Consider the following 15861-nt stretch of genomic DNA (forward strand, 5'->3'; position numbering starts at 1 on the left):
GCTTTATAAACATGAGCAGCAGGGATCCTGATGAAATCACTGTCGGCAGGGATCAGCAATCTGACCTGCTGAACATGAAAGGAGTCTCATTTTTAGCATTTCCCAAAAACCAGGTCACTTCAAGGCGTACCAAATCAGGTGCACAGAAGCAGTGGTCCTCTGAAAATTTCACCCTCAATTCGACACCTGAGACATGGCCTGGATGATCATCCTTTGTGTCTGCTATTATTTAGATCAGGGAGTCTCAGCACGCGATCCGTCCCCATGATCGGACTGGGGCCTTCCCAAACAAACAAGTTTGTTTCTCAGTCCAGCATAAACATCTTAGTTGCAAAGAACCAGTGTGGATGTCAGTGGGAAATTAATGCTTCTTTTCCCAGTGGCCCTTATGAAGCCTGGAATAAAAAAGGAAAAGGCCCCTGAGCCAAGGGCAGTAACAGCACAGTGGTAGGCTTTCCCTGCTTACAACTACAACGCAGCGTCCCTTGCGGTCCCTGTAGAGCCTTTCAGCCCTTTAGCATGGACAAGAGCCTCCGGGGATGTCATCAGTCGTGTAGGATTCAGTGTCGTCTTAGACTATGCTTGTAGCTAAATTGGCGTTGACCCTACAAATTACAGGTAGCTTCAGTTTTCACAAGGCTCACCCCTCCCAGAGAAGTTACTTGCTCTGGGGCTGCTACGTAGAATGTAGAGAAAATAATTGGCAGCTGTAAAGAAAATGCCTTATGTCATTTAGCTTCTCTCTGTAGAAATGTCTCTGTCGGCATGTGTATAAAGTGCCGCTTTCGCAATGGGCTGCACAAAATCCATTCCTGGCATCTTGCAGTGCAGAGAAATCTGCCTCCCAGCTGGATAAAAATGAGTCCGGGGGGGGGGGGAAGGGCATGCTTTTTTCCTTGTTTCAGGTAAAACTAGACTTGCGGAGCCTGCGAATGAGACAAGGATTGCCTTTGCAAGTTCAGGGGAAAGTCTTTCCTGATTATCTTCTAGACCCCAGCTCCCCCAAAAAACCTGCCTCCTTATTCTGCGCACTTGTGAAAAGAGATGTATCATGTAAAATAGGGAAGTGATGTTCATCTCTTTATACTGCATTGGTAAAATGCTGTCTCTAGTTCTGGGGACTGCATTTGGAGACGGTTGTGGAAACCCTGGGAAGTTCAAAGGCAGGTTATAAAAGTGATCTGGAAAACCAGGCTGCTTATGTGTGTGTTTAGCCTCCTCTTAATGGAAAGATGGCTGAGAGGGAATGGCTCATACAGTTTGCAGGTATTCAAGCCATGGGGAAGATGTTTCATAGTGAGGGTCCAGAAGACATTTCCCCTCAAAATCAGATCAGCAAGGACCATGGGGGGCTTTTAACCTTCCTTGGCTGCATGTTTCCTTTGGTGGGATTAGCAGAGGAACACGTACCTAACCAATTCCCCGTCATCACAGGGGCTCAGGCCTGAGCAAAGCCCTGGTCTCTGCAGGTTGGATGTTTAAGACAAATGTATTTGGTTTGACACGGGACATGTGCACGAATCTTAGACTGCTGACAGATGGTCACTTAAAGGCGTGCTGGGATCTGATCCGTGATCCCAGCAATTACTCTTCCTGCCCTGCTACACATGCGTGGGATCTAAAGAGTGGCAGGAGGCGTGAGGAGCAGGGGTCGTGCTAGGGAGAGATTTTTACTCTTCCTAAAATCTTAAAGTGGGAAGAAAAAGAAGAGGCAAGCCAGGGTGCTACTAAACTTTAAACCTGGATTCATGTGCAAAAACTGCCGGGTAAGACCAGCACGCAGGGAGGAGAGCTTTTTTGACACGTGCTGTGATGATGGCCAAGCCTGTCCCTTTAGCTGGACGTCTGCCTCCCTCTGCTGCCCAAACTAAAGCATTGCCTTGGCAAGTTCAGGGGAAAGTCCTTCCCCATCCCTGCAGCCACAGCTGGGCGCTGTGGGACAAGCGCCAAAAGGAGGAGCAGGGGCGACATCTGCTGACCTCTGTGCTCCTGGCACAATAGTGCAGCCTTTTTTTTTTTTTTTTTTTTTTGTATAACCTGGGTCTTGGTAGTGTGGCTGAGTGCTTTAAGGTGCTGCATTAAGGGCTCTGTCTCTGTGGGGATGTGAATTGAAATCCCACTGCTGCCCAGACTGCAGACTTCAATGCCAGTGCCGTTGTGGTTGCCGTCAAGGCCTGGCTTCTTGTTCTTGGCACTCACCTCCTGGCACCCCTTCCCTAGGGCAAGCGCTTCCCAGGCAGCGAAAGGCCTGTGCCCGGTTGTCCCAGGTGAGCCACGTGGTCTGCCGGCCTCCATGACCAATCCCTCCCACCTGCCTTGACATCATAGCCCAGGGCATCGGAGCCCAGGGTGGGCAAACCCTACGCAGGGAGATCATGGCTTACCGCTCAGGAGCTGCCCCCGCTGTAATGACCTACAGGTTGCAACACAGGTTGCAATGGCTTTGATTTGCGGGGCGACACCAGGACACTCCATGCCCTTGGGCAGTTTCCGAGCGCACCCTGCACCTCTTGGTAGCAAGCAGTGGCACACGGCACTTCAAATCAAGATCCACCTTCTTGCAATCCAAACGGTGTCCCTTGATGATTGCACCATGCCCTGTGCATGCAATACGCTGGCAGCGGATGAGAAGCACAACAAAGCGCGTGATGTAAAGGCAGTGTGAAGGGACTCAGACCCCCAGTACACTTGGATTTCTAGCAAAGATCCTGGCAGCAGGGTGGAAGCAATAGAAAGAGCTGAGCTTGTAGACGCACCTAACCGTAGCAGGCAGGTAAACTTTTCCATTACCTCCCTGGAAGAAAGGGCAGAGAAGCGAGTGCAACACGTTTTACTTGAGGGGCCTAATACATTACAGCTGGTGATGAAAGCTTTGGATAAATATGGTGACACCAGGGAAAACGAGGCTGTAGGAATAGACTGGGGATTTTTAAATCCAGAACCAGGCTCCAGATGAAGTAGATGCTTATGTTACAGAGCTGAAACCATTAGCACCCACATGTCATTTGGGGAACATAACAGGCTTCTTTATTAGAGCCAGAATTATGCAGAGAATACAGGCTCTGCACCTGGGAATAGGGGGCTGCCTGCCCCTTGAGCTTGTCTACTGGCCACACACCAGATCCCAGATGAAGGCATACCTGGAGCAGTGCGAGGTGTGCAGAGCATGGAGACAGGCAGCAGGAGACACCGCAGCTTCATCAGATCCCAACATGCCCTTGTGAAAAAGTCAGCACGGCCCTGTTCATGTTCAATAACAGAAGCAACGTGGTCACAGAAGACTGCACTCCTTCCAGAGGACCCGGGGCCCCTTCTCCATTGGATCCCGTGCCATCTCGCTCCCCCTTGCCCACAACAAGATTTGGATGCAGACATGCCAGCACGTGCTCTCTGTGGTGCTGCAAACCTCTTTGCAGTGCCACAAACTCCCAAGTTGCACAGCAGTCGGTGCACGCCGCTGCTAATTTGCAGCGCTGGGCCAGAATTTGCTACCGGGATTTTCTGGTACCAAACAAACAAACCGGTGCAAACCACACCAAAGTGGTGAGCGTTGGGACAAATGCAAAGACAGGGGATCCGGCAGCCCAGGCTGCTCCCCTGTCCTCATGTGCCACTCCCCAGCTGGCACAGGCCCAGCATGCACCCCTGCTGTGCCACCCTGCCAGCCCCCCTGCAGCAAGTGGAGCAGCGGGACGTGTCCCGCTGCAAAGCACATGGGCAGGGGTGCATGCTGTGGCCCAAAGCAGCGGCATAAATCTGTGCTGCTACTATTTGTGCGCACACCCCTGCTCGTGTGGTGTTAGAGAGCAACTGTTTGCCTAATGCAAGCTCCTTAGACCTTAAAATGAACTAACTCAGTGGGCTACGGACCAGCCTGCTGACTTCCCTCCTTCCTTCTGCTCCTGTCCTGTTATGGCTGTCTGCAGACAAGGGAGCCCGTCCTCTCCCCTGGGTCCAGTTCTGCTACATCTCAGGGGTTTAGGTCTAGAACCGTCTAGACCTAAAGAAACATCCCTAGAAACGTCTTTGGAGAAAGGCAAGTGCTGGCTTGGCTCGAGCTGCTGTCTGTATCTCGGGGGGAGCACATGCAAAACGCTAGCACTCTCGAGACATGATACCTTTTATTAAATCACAAACCACAGAGGAATGATTTTGCTTTGCAAGCTTTTGAGCATGCACACCCTTCCTCTGGCTTGTGGATGAATCCAATCTAGTAAAAAAATTCTCTTAGGTAGAAAAGAAACTTCATTTTGCCGAGGCTGGAAGTTTGCTTCCCTGATTTGCAAATGAAGGGTTTTAGTTTTAGTTTTTAGTTCCAGCCGGCATGGAGTTTGCATCTTGCTTTCACTGGCAGGAAACGGATCCTTGGTGGTGGACTTCCTTCTTTTTGCACATGCAAATGTATCTCTTTCTTGGCCCTCCCCATCAGCTCCTCCCTGCAGAGGGCTGGCATTTGCTGTCCTGCTGGCACCCCAGCAACTCATCGGATGATGCCTACGTGACACGTGCAGTACCGCCAGGGGAAGGGCTGCAAGCGGGGATGAAGGAGCTGGGGCACATTGCAGCTGGTGGGGGAAAGGGATGGTGCTGGGCAGGGAGGAAGAGCACAAGGGGTGTTGCTAGGAAACCACTTAATCAGCTGGCTCGTTGGTCTAGGGGTATGATTCTCGCTTAGGGTGCGAGAGGTCCCGGGTTCAAATCCCGGACGAGCCCAACTCTGCAATTTTTCTCCCACAGCTTTTGGGGTGATGCGATTGCTTTTATTCCACCAGCTCCAGGCTGGGAAAAAAAGTCTGTGGGCCAGAAGAAGCCGCTGCTGGCGATGGATGAGGCGGAAAGGCGCCACGCTGCCTCCCGGGACAAGTGCGAGCAAACCCAACCTGCACATGCAGGAATGGTGTGAACACATTAACTGCCCCACCCCGCGTGGCCGCATGGGACGTGGCGGTCTTCTCTGTACTGCCTTTTTTTTTCCCGTGGGTTTTTTTTTCTGGACTGGGGTCAAATATACCCACGGACAAACAAAGAGCGGAGCTGTGCTTGTGCGGGCAGTGCGCGCCGCTGAAAAGCTGGACCACCCAGAGCAGGGGTGGGCAAAATGCAGCCCACGGGCCAGATGCAGCACACCAGCCCATGCTAGCCGGCCCACAGTTGTCTAGCCCCGTGAGTCTACCTTAAGACTTGGGTGTTTTTTTCCAGGCCTCCCCGGGCATCCCAACTTCTCCCTTCTTGGACATTCAACTAAACCCCTAGGAAGTTTGTTGCGTGGAACTGGAGGAGCTGGCATGAGGGATGTTCTTCTTTCTTACCTCCAGGAGTTGGAGCAGAGAGTTTCTTTCCACCTTTCCTTCGAAGCCAGTTCATCATAGAAAGACCTGAGCCGGTGCTATAGGGTTGCCAACTCTCCCGGATTAGCTGGGAATCCGCTGGAATTGGCATCGATCTCCCGGCGACTATTGAAAGCGATCCGGGAGATTTTAATGGGATGTTTTAAGAGAATGAATTAATATTATGAATGCACATCATTCATGCAAAAGTCTGTTTGTTTAAGTGTCTCCTGATTGCGTTTTTCTTTCCCTGGGCCGCGAAATGATGTAATGTCATGAATGTACTGTTCATTACGGATTATATCCTGTTGTGATGGGGGGGGGGAAGAAATCGCCTGGAATAGCTTCAGTCGGAGTTGGCGCTTCCCCAGCAGAGACGGCAGATGGCAGAATGAAACCGTATGTCCCGACGTGTGGGTCTGCAATGGTAGTATGGTTTCAAAATCTGGCTCCAGCTGGCAGTCTCTGGGGTTGAGTCAGGTTCTTGCTTGGAGTATTAAGATGTGCCAGGCCTATATCCCATGGGAAGGAGCTTGCATTTTTTTTTTTTTAAATAGACTTCCTCTGTTTGAAGGAGGCAGAAGTATGCAGGGTCCCCGCTGTCTCATGCACAGCTCACTGTAGGAACAGGATCTTGATTAAATGCACTATATTCGGTGCTGCTGCTCCCATCTTGAGCCCATAGCGTTTCCTGGGAGTGTGCTGGTGTCGCCCACATCACTATCCTTCTCGTCACTCGCACTCCAGCCTGCAGCTTTTGACACCGTCAAGCAAACTGCTGTACCCAGAAAGAGGAAGGGGCAGCTTTGGCAGGGCTGGAATTGGCCGGGGCAGGGTAGGGGAATGTAGACTGGGGCGTCAGCCGTGAGAAATTGCCATGCGCAGTGCTCCCACGTGTGAGCACCCCTTGCTCTGTCGGCTAGAGCCAAATGCTGCGTCCCGGTACAGCTGACTTGCTGCCCTGCGCCTCCATGGTCACATACAGATTCAGTGCTGTCCTCCGGTGCCCTCGACAGCAGCATTTTCTCCTCCACTAAGTCCTCCTTTTGGCACTCTTTGGGGCATCAGAGTCATGGTTCTCAACTGTGTGCCAGTGCCATGTGTGGGCCTCAAGGCTGGACATGAGGGTGGGAGTCAACCTTTGTGAAGTGTCCTGAGATGTCGTGCTCTAGCCCCCCCCAGGCAAAAGCACAGCCTTGTTGGGCAGGCTCCTCAGCCCTCAAAAGAATAAGACTTCCCATGAGCCTTGTGAACACAGCTGTGCTGCTTCTGCCAGCAGAGCCAGCTCTAGGTCTCTAGAGAGACACCCCCAAATATGACCTCTCCTCCCAAGCAGGGGTACCTCCCTCAGCCTTCAGCAAGGCTGTCTGGCTGGCATCTGGAGCTACTGACGCTGGCCAGCCATGGGCCCAACTTTCCTGTCCCGGCAGTGGTTTGCTGCACATGTAAGTAGGCTATCATATCCCCCGGAGGTCTGAAGTCCAGCCCAAGCCCTGGACCGCCACCACCTCCCATGAGACCTGAACATCACAAAGCAATTCACATGAGAGACTTTGCACTTTTATTGCTTTATTTTAACTGGTGTTATAATTAGCCAGGGCTACAGCTTCTTAAATAAAATGAAAGTGCCATATGCTGAAACAGTCCTTTAATTCAACCAGTTTGGACTGGGGTGCGGATTCAGCTCTCCAGCAGCACTGGGGCACCCCACAAACAAACTTAAGAGCAATTTAAAATGTAACTGTTGGACGGACACAGTGGTAATGGTAAAGAAGGAGGAATGCGAAGAGCAGGCTAAAACCAGCTGCACAGGTAAGGCCTAACCCCAGAGAGGCTGTCTGGTAGGACATTCATCTCCTATAGCCAAAGTGGAACAAAAGGGGCTTTGGTCCCTTTGCCAGTGAGCACCAGCTGCAAACAGGAGTGGATGTAACACACACGTATGTCACCCCATCTCCTCCAAGGGGACCAAGGTACCCCTGAAAGTAAGAGACCCCCAACTCTTCATGAAGCCAAGGCACAAAAGCCACCCGTTACTGCTCTCAGGACCTCAGGCAGAGTTGTCTCTGAGAGAGCACTGCATGACCCCAAAAGAGCCTGCCCACATCACGCACTCTGCACACAATAGGCAACAGCTTCTGAAAGACTGGAGTCCAGATCTTCCTAATGCCTGCAACTCAGGTGACGCTAGCAGGGCAGCACCAGACGCCCACGGAAACTGCCGCCCTCCCATACACGTGAACTGGCACCGAGCTCACATGAGAGCAGCCAGAAGCAGAGGGGGACATGAGTGAGTAGGCGCATGAGAGAGACACCGAGATGAAAACGGGGGGCTTTTTTCCTCTGCGCTGAAAGAAGCAGCTAGAATGACTGAGGTGTTTAGGGTCAATCACCCCCTGCCTGGGCTGGATGCATCCATCAGTGCAATTAGTGACAGGGATGCCTCAGGAGAAGGAAATCCCGGGGGGGCGGTCAACTTGCTCAGCAGAGCAGAGACCAGATTCTCCACGGACAGACAGACAACAGCATTCTGGGAGGCTTGCAGATCAAAACAAGTCTCCAAGTGGCAGAACAAACTGGGAAGCTCATCTACTAACAACAACTAAGGACAGAGAAAGGGACAGGCAGACTAAGAGACCAGAATGCAGTCCCTCAGAGTGAATGAACATCCTCAACCAGGGCTGGTTCTGGTGCTCCGAGGCAGCCTAACAGTTCACTGGAGGGGGAGGGTTAGACAAGATTTGAGAATTCCAGTGCCTGGACAGGACAGGGAGGGGGGCACCGGCATCCCCTGCCTACGCCAAGTTGTTGTTGCTCTCAATGCGCTGCACCAGCTCGGAGACAATGTTCTCCAGCATCTTGGCACTACCAGAGCTGGCCTGCAGCACCTCTGTGTGGTTGGCTGTCTCTTGGCTGGTGTAGTCGAGCACCGCCTTGTTGGTGATGAGCGAGAAGCCAAAGACACGCAGGCCGCAGTGCCGTGCCACAATCACCTCGGGGACAGTACTCATGCCTAGGGAGAGAGCACAAAGGAGGTTAGCCTGCTGAAGGCGGAGACGGCCATGTCCCTCCCCTTAAGCCCTGCTCCCTCTTCTCTCCCCACGATGCATCCTCCAATGCTCCCCTCCATCTCTCTTCCTCTGTTGCCTGTCATTCATTCTTTCCCTGTCCTTCCATCTACCTTCCCTATTCCTCTACCTTCCCCGCTCCCTCCACTTACCCACAGCATCGGCCCCCACACGCTGCAGGAAGCGACACTCAGCGATGGTCTCATAGCTGGGCCCTCCAACTGAGCAGTAGACCCCTTCATGCACAGCCTTGGCATGGCCCAGGTCCCTGGCCACAGCCAATGCCAGGCGCCGCAGGTCCTTGTCATAGGCGTCTGACATGGGGGGGAAACGTACCCCAAACCTGCAGGGGGAAGAAGGAAGAGAAGTCAGGGGGAAGAAGGACAGATAGATAGGGCTCCCCCTGGGCCACACATACGGGATGGCAAGTGTACCTACAGCCCAGCATATCTATCTCTATATATCTCTACCTCTATATATCTCTATTTCTGTGTCTCTCTATCTCTAAGTATGCCTGTCTCTGTATATTGCTCATAGAGTCTGGGGCTTTCGCAGCAAACACAGTGAGAGGCGGTGGCTCTCTCTCCAGCCCGTTTTGTAGCAGTCCTGCTCTGCGCAGCCGGGGCGGATGAGTCCAAGTCAGAGCCCCTGGCAGTGCCCCCGCAGCAGGGCTGGCTGGAAGGGGAGGCGGAGGCCTGAGCCCTTGCAGGGGAGCCCTTGCCCAAGCTGAGACGGGGAACCGGGGCTGGCTCAGGCTCAGCTCCCAGCTCCATGACACATGGCTCTGAGTCCTCACCAGGCCCCAAGCGTGGGCGGCTGGCCCAGCAGTCCACGCCCCGCCTGCCCTGCCCAGGGGCTGCTTGGAGCCACAGGTGGCTTGTCCTGGGAAGGAGCCTCGCGAACGCCCATCAGGCCTGACTGCCCATGATCAGCCCCTGTCCCACCGCTGTCCCAGGGACCCGCAGCTCCCAGCTCCCAGCAGCTTTGGTGCAAGTCCCCGGCCACTGCCCCCGCTGCCCCACACAGCATCTAACACAGGCGGAAGGTCACCGAGTGGACCATAACTCACCACTCGCATGCACCATCTGTCATGAGCGCGGCGAGCACTCCTGGCCGCGTGGTGCAGCTGGCCCTGGCTCCCAAGCAGAGGCTGCGCAGCCTCCTCGCGCTGTACCTCCAGCCGCAGCCCCCACAGACGGAGGTGCCCGTGTGCAGCCACAGGCCCTGTCGTGCTCCAGGTCAGTCGGGCACGGAGAGACTGGGCGCAGCCAGGGGGAGGCAGCACAGGGAGTAAATGAGGCCTGACGGCTGGGGCTTGCAGGAGCTGCCCGAGGCTGGCTCGTGCAAGAGGCAGAGGGCAGGCAGTACCTGTGCCCACCCCGGAGCCTGACTCGCCTCCCAGGCTGCCTGACCTGGGTGTAGCACTTCACCACGTCGCCCTCCAAAGTCAGGATAGATGTATGCCTGATAGACTGACCTGACCTGGAGCAGAGTCGTGATCCCAGGTCTCTGGTCTGCCATGTTGCTGGGGCTCCTGGGTGAGGTACTCCTGCTCTCATCTAGCTGGACCCATTCCCCTGATGGGAAGTCAAAAATGGAGGTTTGGCCCTGGGACTAAAACCAACAGCACCTCAGGGTGGGGCTGTAACCACTGCACTTTTTGAGGCTCTCACCCGCGGGCCTTTAGTGCCTCCAAGGAGGAACCCACTCAACAGAAGACCTCTGTTACTTCCAAAAATCCCCAGCCTATGTTTCCAGTAGCCTGGTGGGCCAAGTCCCATGTGGGTATATAAGAATAACTAGAGTTCAATCCCTGATAAGGGAGAAGTGGGTCTTTCAGTGGGAAGACAGTGTGTAAGACTAGTGTCTTTCTTTAGCTTGACTATCACAAGACCTCATTCAGAGGCACCGAGTCAAGAGGCACAGCTGACAGCTTGGCCTGGTGGGGAGAGGGCTGGTCCAGCAGCTTGATGTCCTGAGCCCAAATCCTGGGTGAGTTCTTTACTCCTGGGGCCCCCTGATGCTTTCATTGCTGTGGCCAGAGGCGCCAAGTCAAGAGGCACAGCCAACAGAGCGCTGTCAGGAGAGCTTATCAGCCTTGTGGGTAAGGTGCTGGCTGGTGACCCTGGTGGTGTGGGTTCTTCTCCTGTGTGTGTCTGGTCCTGAGTCAGCAAACTCTCCTGACAGCAACCTGTTGGCTAGACCTCTTGACTTGGTGCCTCTGGCCCCAGCAAGGAAAGTGTCAGGGGGCCCTAGCAGTAAAGAACTTGCCCAGGATTTGAACTCAGGCCACCAAGTCTCTAGACCAGCATCCACCCCACAAGGCTGACAACCTCACCCGAATGCAAAGCTGTCAGCTGTACCTCTTGACTCAGTGCCTCTGAATGAAGTCTTGTGACAGTCAAGATAAAGAAAGACACTAGTCTTACACTCTCTCTTCCCACCGTTCACACCAAAAGACCTACTTCTCCCTTATCAGGGATTGAACTCTAGTTTTTCTTGTATACCAGCATGGGACTTGGCCCACGAGGCTACTGGAAGCACAGGCCAGGGGTTTCGGAAGTAATAGATGTCTTCTGTTGAGCAGGTTTCTCCTCAGAGAGACTAAGTGCCATGGGTGAGAGCCTCAAAAAGCGCAGTAGTTACAGCCCATAGCCTGAGGTGCTGTTGGTTTTAGTCCCAGGGCCAAACCTCCATTTTTCATTTCCTGTCAGGGGAATGGGTCCAGCTAGATGAGAGCAGGAGTACCTCACCCAGGAGCCCCAGCAGCACGGCAGACAGCTAAGCTGCTGAAACTTAGACCGGAGACCTGGGATCACGGCTCTGCTCCAGGTCAGGTCAGTCTATCAGGCGTACATCTACCCGGACTTTGGGGGGGCGATGTGGTGAAGTGCTACACCCAGGTCAGGCAGCCTGGGAGGCGAGTCAGGCTCCGGGGTGGGCACAGGTACTGCCTGCCCTCTGCCTCTTGCATGAGCTGGCTTCGGGCAACTCCTGCAAGCCCCAGCCGTCAGGCCTCATTTACTCCCTGTGCTGCCTCCCCCTGGCTGCGCCCAGTCTCTCCGTGCCCGACTGACCTGGAGCACGACAGGGCCTGTGGCTGCACACGGGCACCTCCGTCTGCAGGGGCTGCAGCTGGAGGTACAGTGTGAGGAGGCTGTAGCACTTGGGGGCCAGGGCCAGCTGCGCAGCGCAGCCAGGAGTGCTCGCCGCGCTCACGACAGGTGGTGCGTGCGAGTGGTGAGTTATACTCCGCTCGGTTACTTTCTGCCTGTGTTAGATGCTGCATGGGGTGGCGGGGGCAGTGGCCAGGGACTTGCACCAAAGCTGCTGGGAGCTGGGGGTCACTGGGGCAGCGGTGGGGCTGACCATGGGCAGTCAGGCCTGATGGGCGTTCGCGAGGCTCCTTCCCAGGACAAGCCACCTGTGGCTCCAAGCAGCCCCTGGGCAGGGCAGGCGGGGCGTGGACTGCTGGGCCAGCCGCCCACGCTTGGGGCCCGGCAGGGACTGAGAGCCATGTGTCACAGAGCTGGGAGCTGAGCCCGAGCCAGCCCCGGTTCCCCGTCTCAGCTTGGGCTGGGGCCTGACACCCCAGAGGTGAGTTCTCCCCTGCAAGGGCTCAGGCCTCTGCCTCCCCTTCCAGCCAGCCCTGCTGTGGGGGCACTGCCAGGGGCTCTGACTTGGACTCATCTGCCCCGGCTGCACAGAGCCAGGACTGCTACAAAACGGGCTGGAGAGAGAGCCACCGCCTCTCACTGTGTTTGCTGCAAAACCTCCAGACCCCATGAGAGATGTACAGATATAGAGACAGAGATAGAAGTATACAGAAATATATACAGATAGAGATATACAGAGAAGTATAGAGGTAGAGATGTATAGAGATAGAGTTACATGGATATATATAGTGTTAGAGATATATAGAGATAGAAATAGAGGACCTGTAGTCTCCTCTAAGGCGAGATATCTCTATTTCTGTATATCTCTATACATGTCTAAGCTGTAGTCTGGCCTGGACACCTGGGCCCCAGGACATGTTGGGAGTAAGACTCTGGGGTGCTGATCACCATGGAGACAGAGAGTAAAGGAGGCGGGGGAAAGACTGGGGTGCCTGGGAGTGCCGGCTGATCCCCAGGTGCTGGGGAAATGGCTCTTACCTTTCCTCATTAGGCCCCACCAGGGGGTTGTTCCCAGCCAAGCCTGGCATGTTAATGTGGTCACGGATGATCATGATGTCCCCCACATTATATTCTGGGTTGAGGCCACCAGCTGCATTGGTGACAATTAGTGTCTCCACCCCCAGCAAGTGGAAGATCCGTACCGGGAACGTCACCTGGAAGAAAGGTGGGGGGGAGAAGGATCAGGTGTGCCCCCTCATGTGAAACAAGCAGTTCTAGTGAAGCTTGAGCTTTCTCTCTCCTGCCCCAAAGTCTTCCAGTGGCCCTCCTTCTCAGGCCACACAGCCTTCTGCCAGCCCAGGGTCCTCCCCTCCCCTGCACACCATGTCTGCCAGAAGCAGCCACTCACCTTCCACAGGGGATAGCCCTCGTACATATGGAAGCGACCCTGCATCACCACACAGGGCGTCCCAGACAAAGTCCCAAAGACTAGCTTTCCTGCATGACCTAGGACTGGAGAGAGACAGCAAACAGTTAAACCCAGCTTGATTTCCCACTGTCCAGCACAGCCTCCCCTTCCCCATCTCATCTTCTCCCGCCCTCTCACACTCATTACACAGTCCAGCTGCCCCTTCATCCCAAGTACCCGTGCTCTGGGGGAAGTTGGGGATGTCCGTGTACTTGATCACCACTTGATTCTTCAGGAGACTGGCCAGGCCCCCGAGGCCTGAACCACAGATAACAGCTACGCGAGGCCGCTCTTTGGTGTTAGCCTGGAGCCATTCAGCTGTCTCCTTGTACTGCTCGTAGGTGTACCTTGAAGACAAAACACCAGCAGGTAAAGCAGCCACCACAAACCATCCTGCCTCCGTCTCATCCCTATGCTCCTTCCCATGAGATGCAAAGTCTCTCCCAGGAGCTCTCCTGCGTTATGTCTCATTCCCATTCGTCTCCTGAGAAGCCACCCTCTCCCCTTACCCCTGGTTGCACAGACAGACACCTTGTCCAATACATCACTTCCTCCCATACACAGGCAGCAACAAACCACCTTTAGGATGAAACCAGGCTGACATTCGGTAATCCAATTACCCAATATTCTGGGGAAGGAGATTTACAGCAGCAATATCTGCTGCAACTTGCCTGGAGCCAATCATGTGACAGGAACTTGAGATGTGTAAAGCAAACAATAATTACTAACGTAATAGGAAGCACATGCAACCCAAACAACATTTGCCTTCTTGGGTTTTTCCACCCATATCCATCATTAACTGCTCTCAGCTGAGGTTGCGCAGGAAGGACATCCTGAGATGGACGCATCCAAAACTCAACGGAAACTTCCACCGGGGGAAAAAACATTCTGTCCTGTTCCTGGGTGGGTGTAAAGCAGCTTCAGCTTAGCTCTGGCCAAGCATCCAGCTGGGAATCTGGCCCACAGTCCAATAAGCCTCGTGCTTGGGCGAGTCCAAGTAATTAGCTGGGTTTAAAAGCCACATGACCCTCATGCTCGCAGGAAAAGGCAGAAAATTAGATTTGCTGTGATTAAGTCCTGAAGCTGGATGAGTCCAATGAGAATTGAGCCAGGAGGGGGGCACCCTGCTGGGGCACTGGGGCCACCACCATCTATCCGGGGAATGCATCCCCCAACTCCACTCCCTGCAGCACAGCAGCCCCCTGCACTAACTGCAAGTGCAGAACACCACCCCTTCCCCAACCAGAGCTTGTACCTTGCTCCCTGCAGGAAGGCCACCGTGCGGTCAGCAGCTGCCAGGGGAGAGCACTCCTCTCTAGAGCCAGCCCCTTGCACTGCACTAGGATGCTGACATCAGTGCAGGCCTCAAGCAACAGTGACTCATGTGGATCCCCCACCCACACTTTGCCCCTGCTTAGCAAAGACTCTGAAGCGAGCTCTGAACAGAGTTGGACGTATGCTTCTGCCTCCCGTGGTCCCAGACCAGCCACTGGCACGCGCAGCAACTTGGTAATGAAGCCAACTTCACTGGGGGAGGATCCCCTGTGGGAGTAGGACTGAAAAACACTGTCTTCTATAAAGGACTCGTTTGTCCCCGAGGTCACAGAGAAGGACTTTGATCCAAGGCTGACGGACACGTGTCTTAGGAATGCATGGTGGCATGGGCGCCGGGACAGGGGGCAAGATCACATGCGTGTGGGATGGGGAAGCGAGGGGAACAGTTTTCTTGCTACTGGCATCTTCCCCAGTCAGTTGCTTGCCATCCAGGACAGCAGTGGAGTGGCAAAGTCTGGGGGAAGTTAGAAACGCTCTCAGAAAATGCTGCCCTGCCACAGATAGGGAGACAACCCATGAATCCTGGCTCCCAAGCCAGCCCATCTAGCTAGCTAGACCCCACTGCCGTCCTCTAGCTGGCAATAAAGTCCAGTAGGCCAAGCCCTCAGCCCCTTCAGCACCTCCCTCACCTCTACCCAGCTGCACTCCCCAACTCCAGGCCTGGGTGTTAGCAAATCTCCCCCATAACCACATGGAGCGGGTCAGATTTACAGGGCTGCCAAGCTGGGACCTCTCACAAGGGGGGGTCCCATCAGTGACACTAGAAAAACACTGATAAAACCATGAAAACCCTGCTCTGGAGGGGAACCACCTGATCCATCCCCTGGGAGTAACAAAGAGTCAAAACAGTGATCCAAGTGGCTATGCCAAAGCACCTGCTTCTGGTTCCCCCCGCCCCACAGACCTAGCTCTTCTCCACCATCTGCTCCTGGGGACTCGCAGCCCTGCCACGCAGCCACAACTGGAGGGGCTCAGAAGGGCAAAAGCAGAAAGCACCAGGATGGGCCACTGGGCACTGCCCTACTGAAGGGACACGGCCTGCCAGATTGGCCCGGGACAGGAGGGCATTGCATAGCCAGGGGGAGGGACAGGGACAGACGCCCCCCTCTCCCCGCACCTAGCAGGCCAAGGTCATTAACCCCCAACTGCCAGACGCCCACACCGGGAGAGACCTGCCCTCCTAATGCATAGCCCCCTCCCCCCCTCGGCTCTGCCGTGACCGGTACCCGCCCTTATTCAGCTCCGTGCCTACATGCAGCCTCTCACACCCTGCCCTGCAGCTGACTCCATGTGGAGCCAAACCGGAACTTAACAGTGCTGGGCTGGTCCCAACGGCAGCGGGAGGTGTAGGCAGAGGGACCTTCCTCATGCCACCTGGGCTTGCATAATCTGGGCAGGGGAGGTGTGCAGGCAGGGGAGGTGTGCAGGCAGCGGAGCGCGCGCACGGGCTCCCGTCTCCACAGCGAGCAGCAAGGTCTTTTCCTGGGGACCCAGGAGCCCCGTGGAGCCGGGGAGGCCGGCAGCGCCCCCCGTGAATGAATGGCAGC

At 54.8% G+C, this 15861-nt stretch overlaps 1 protein-coding gene and 1 non-coding gene across 3 annotated transcripts in view; one reads left to right on the forward strand and one right to left on the reverse strand.

The window, feature by feature from the left end:
* The first annotated feature begins 4641 nt into the window (after positions 1–4641).
* Positions 4642–4713, forward strand: TRNAP-AGG. The gene has a single exon. It is a non-coding gene; the product is annotated as a tRNA-Pro (tRNA).
* A 2163-nt stretch (positions 4714–6876) lies between these two features.
* PNP (purine nucleoside phosphorylase) overlaps positions 6877–15861 on the reverse strand; it is a 9572-nt gene continuing 587 nt past the window's right edge. Inside the window, exons 1-6 of one of the 2 annotated variants that reach the window (XM_019550639.1) lie at positions 13511–14036; positions 13157–13326; positions 12920–13023; positions 12550–12725; positions 8548–8738; positions 6877–8340 (exon numbers count right to left, since the gene is read on the reverse strand). In XM_019550639.1, coding sequence (XP_019406184.1) covers positions 8123–8340; positions 8548–8738; positions 12550–12725; positions 12920–13023; positions 13157–13326; positions 13511–13524 — 873 coding nt within the window. In that variant the 5' untranslated portion in view covers positions 13525–14036 and the 3' untranslated portion in view covers positions 6877–8122. Of the gene's footprint in view, positions 8341–8547; positions 8739–12549; positions 12726–12919; positions 13024–13156; positions 13327–13510; positions 14037–15861 lie in introns of those variants that run through there. The other variant, XM_019550638.1, reaches the window with a different exon arrangement.

Source organism: Crocodylus porosus, unplaced genomic scaffold, assembly GCF_001723895.1.
Source record: "Crocodylus porosus isolate Cpor-Errol unplaced genomic scaffold, CroPor_comp1, whole genome shotgun sequence".
Taxonomy (NCBI): Eukaryota; Metazoa; Chordata; order Crocodylia; family Crocodylidae; genus Crocodylus; species Crocodylus porosus.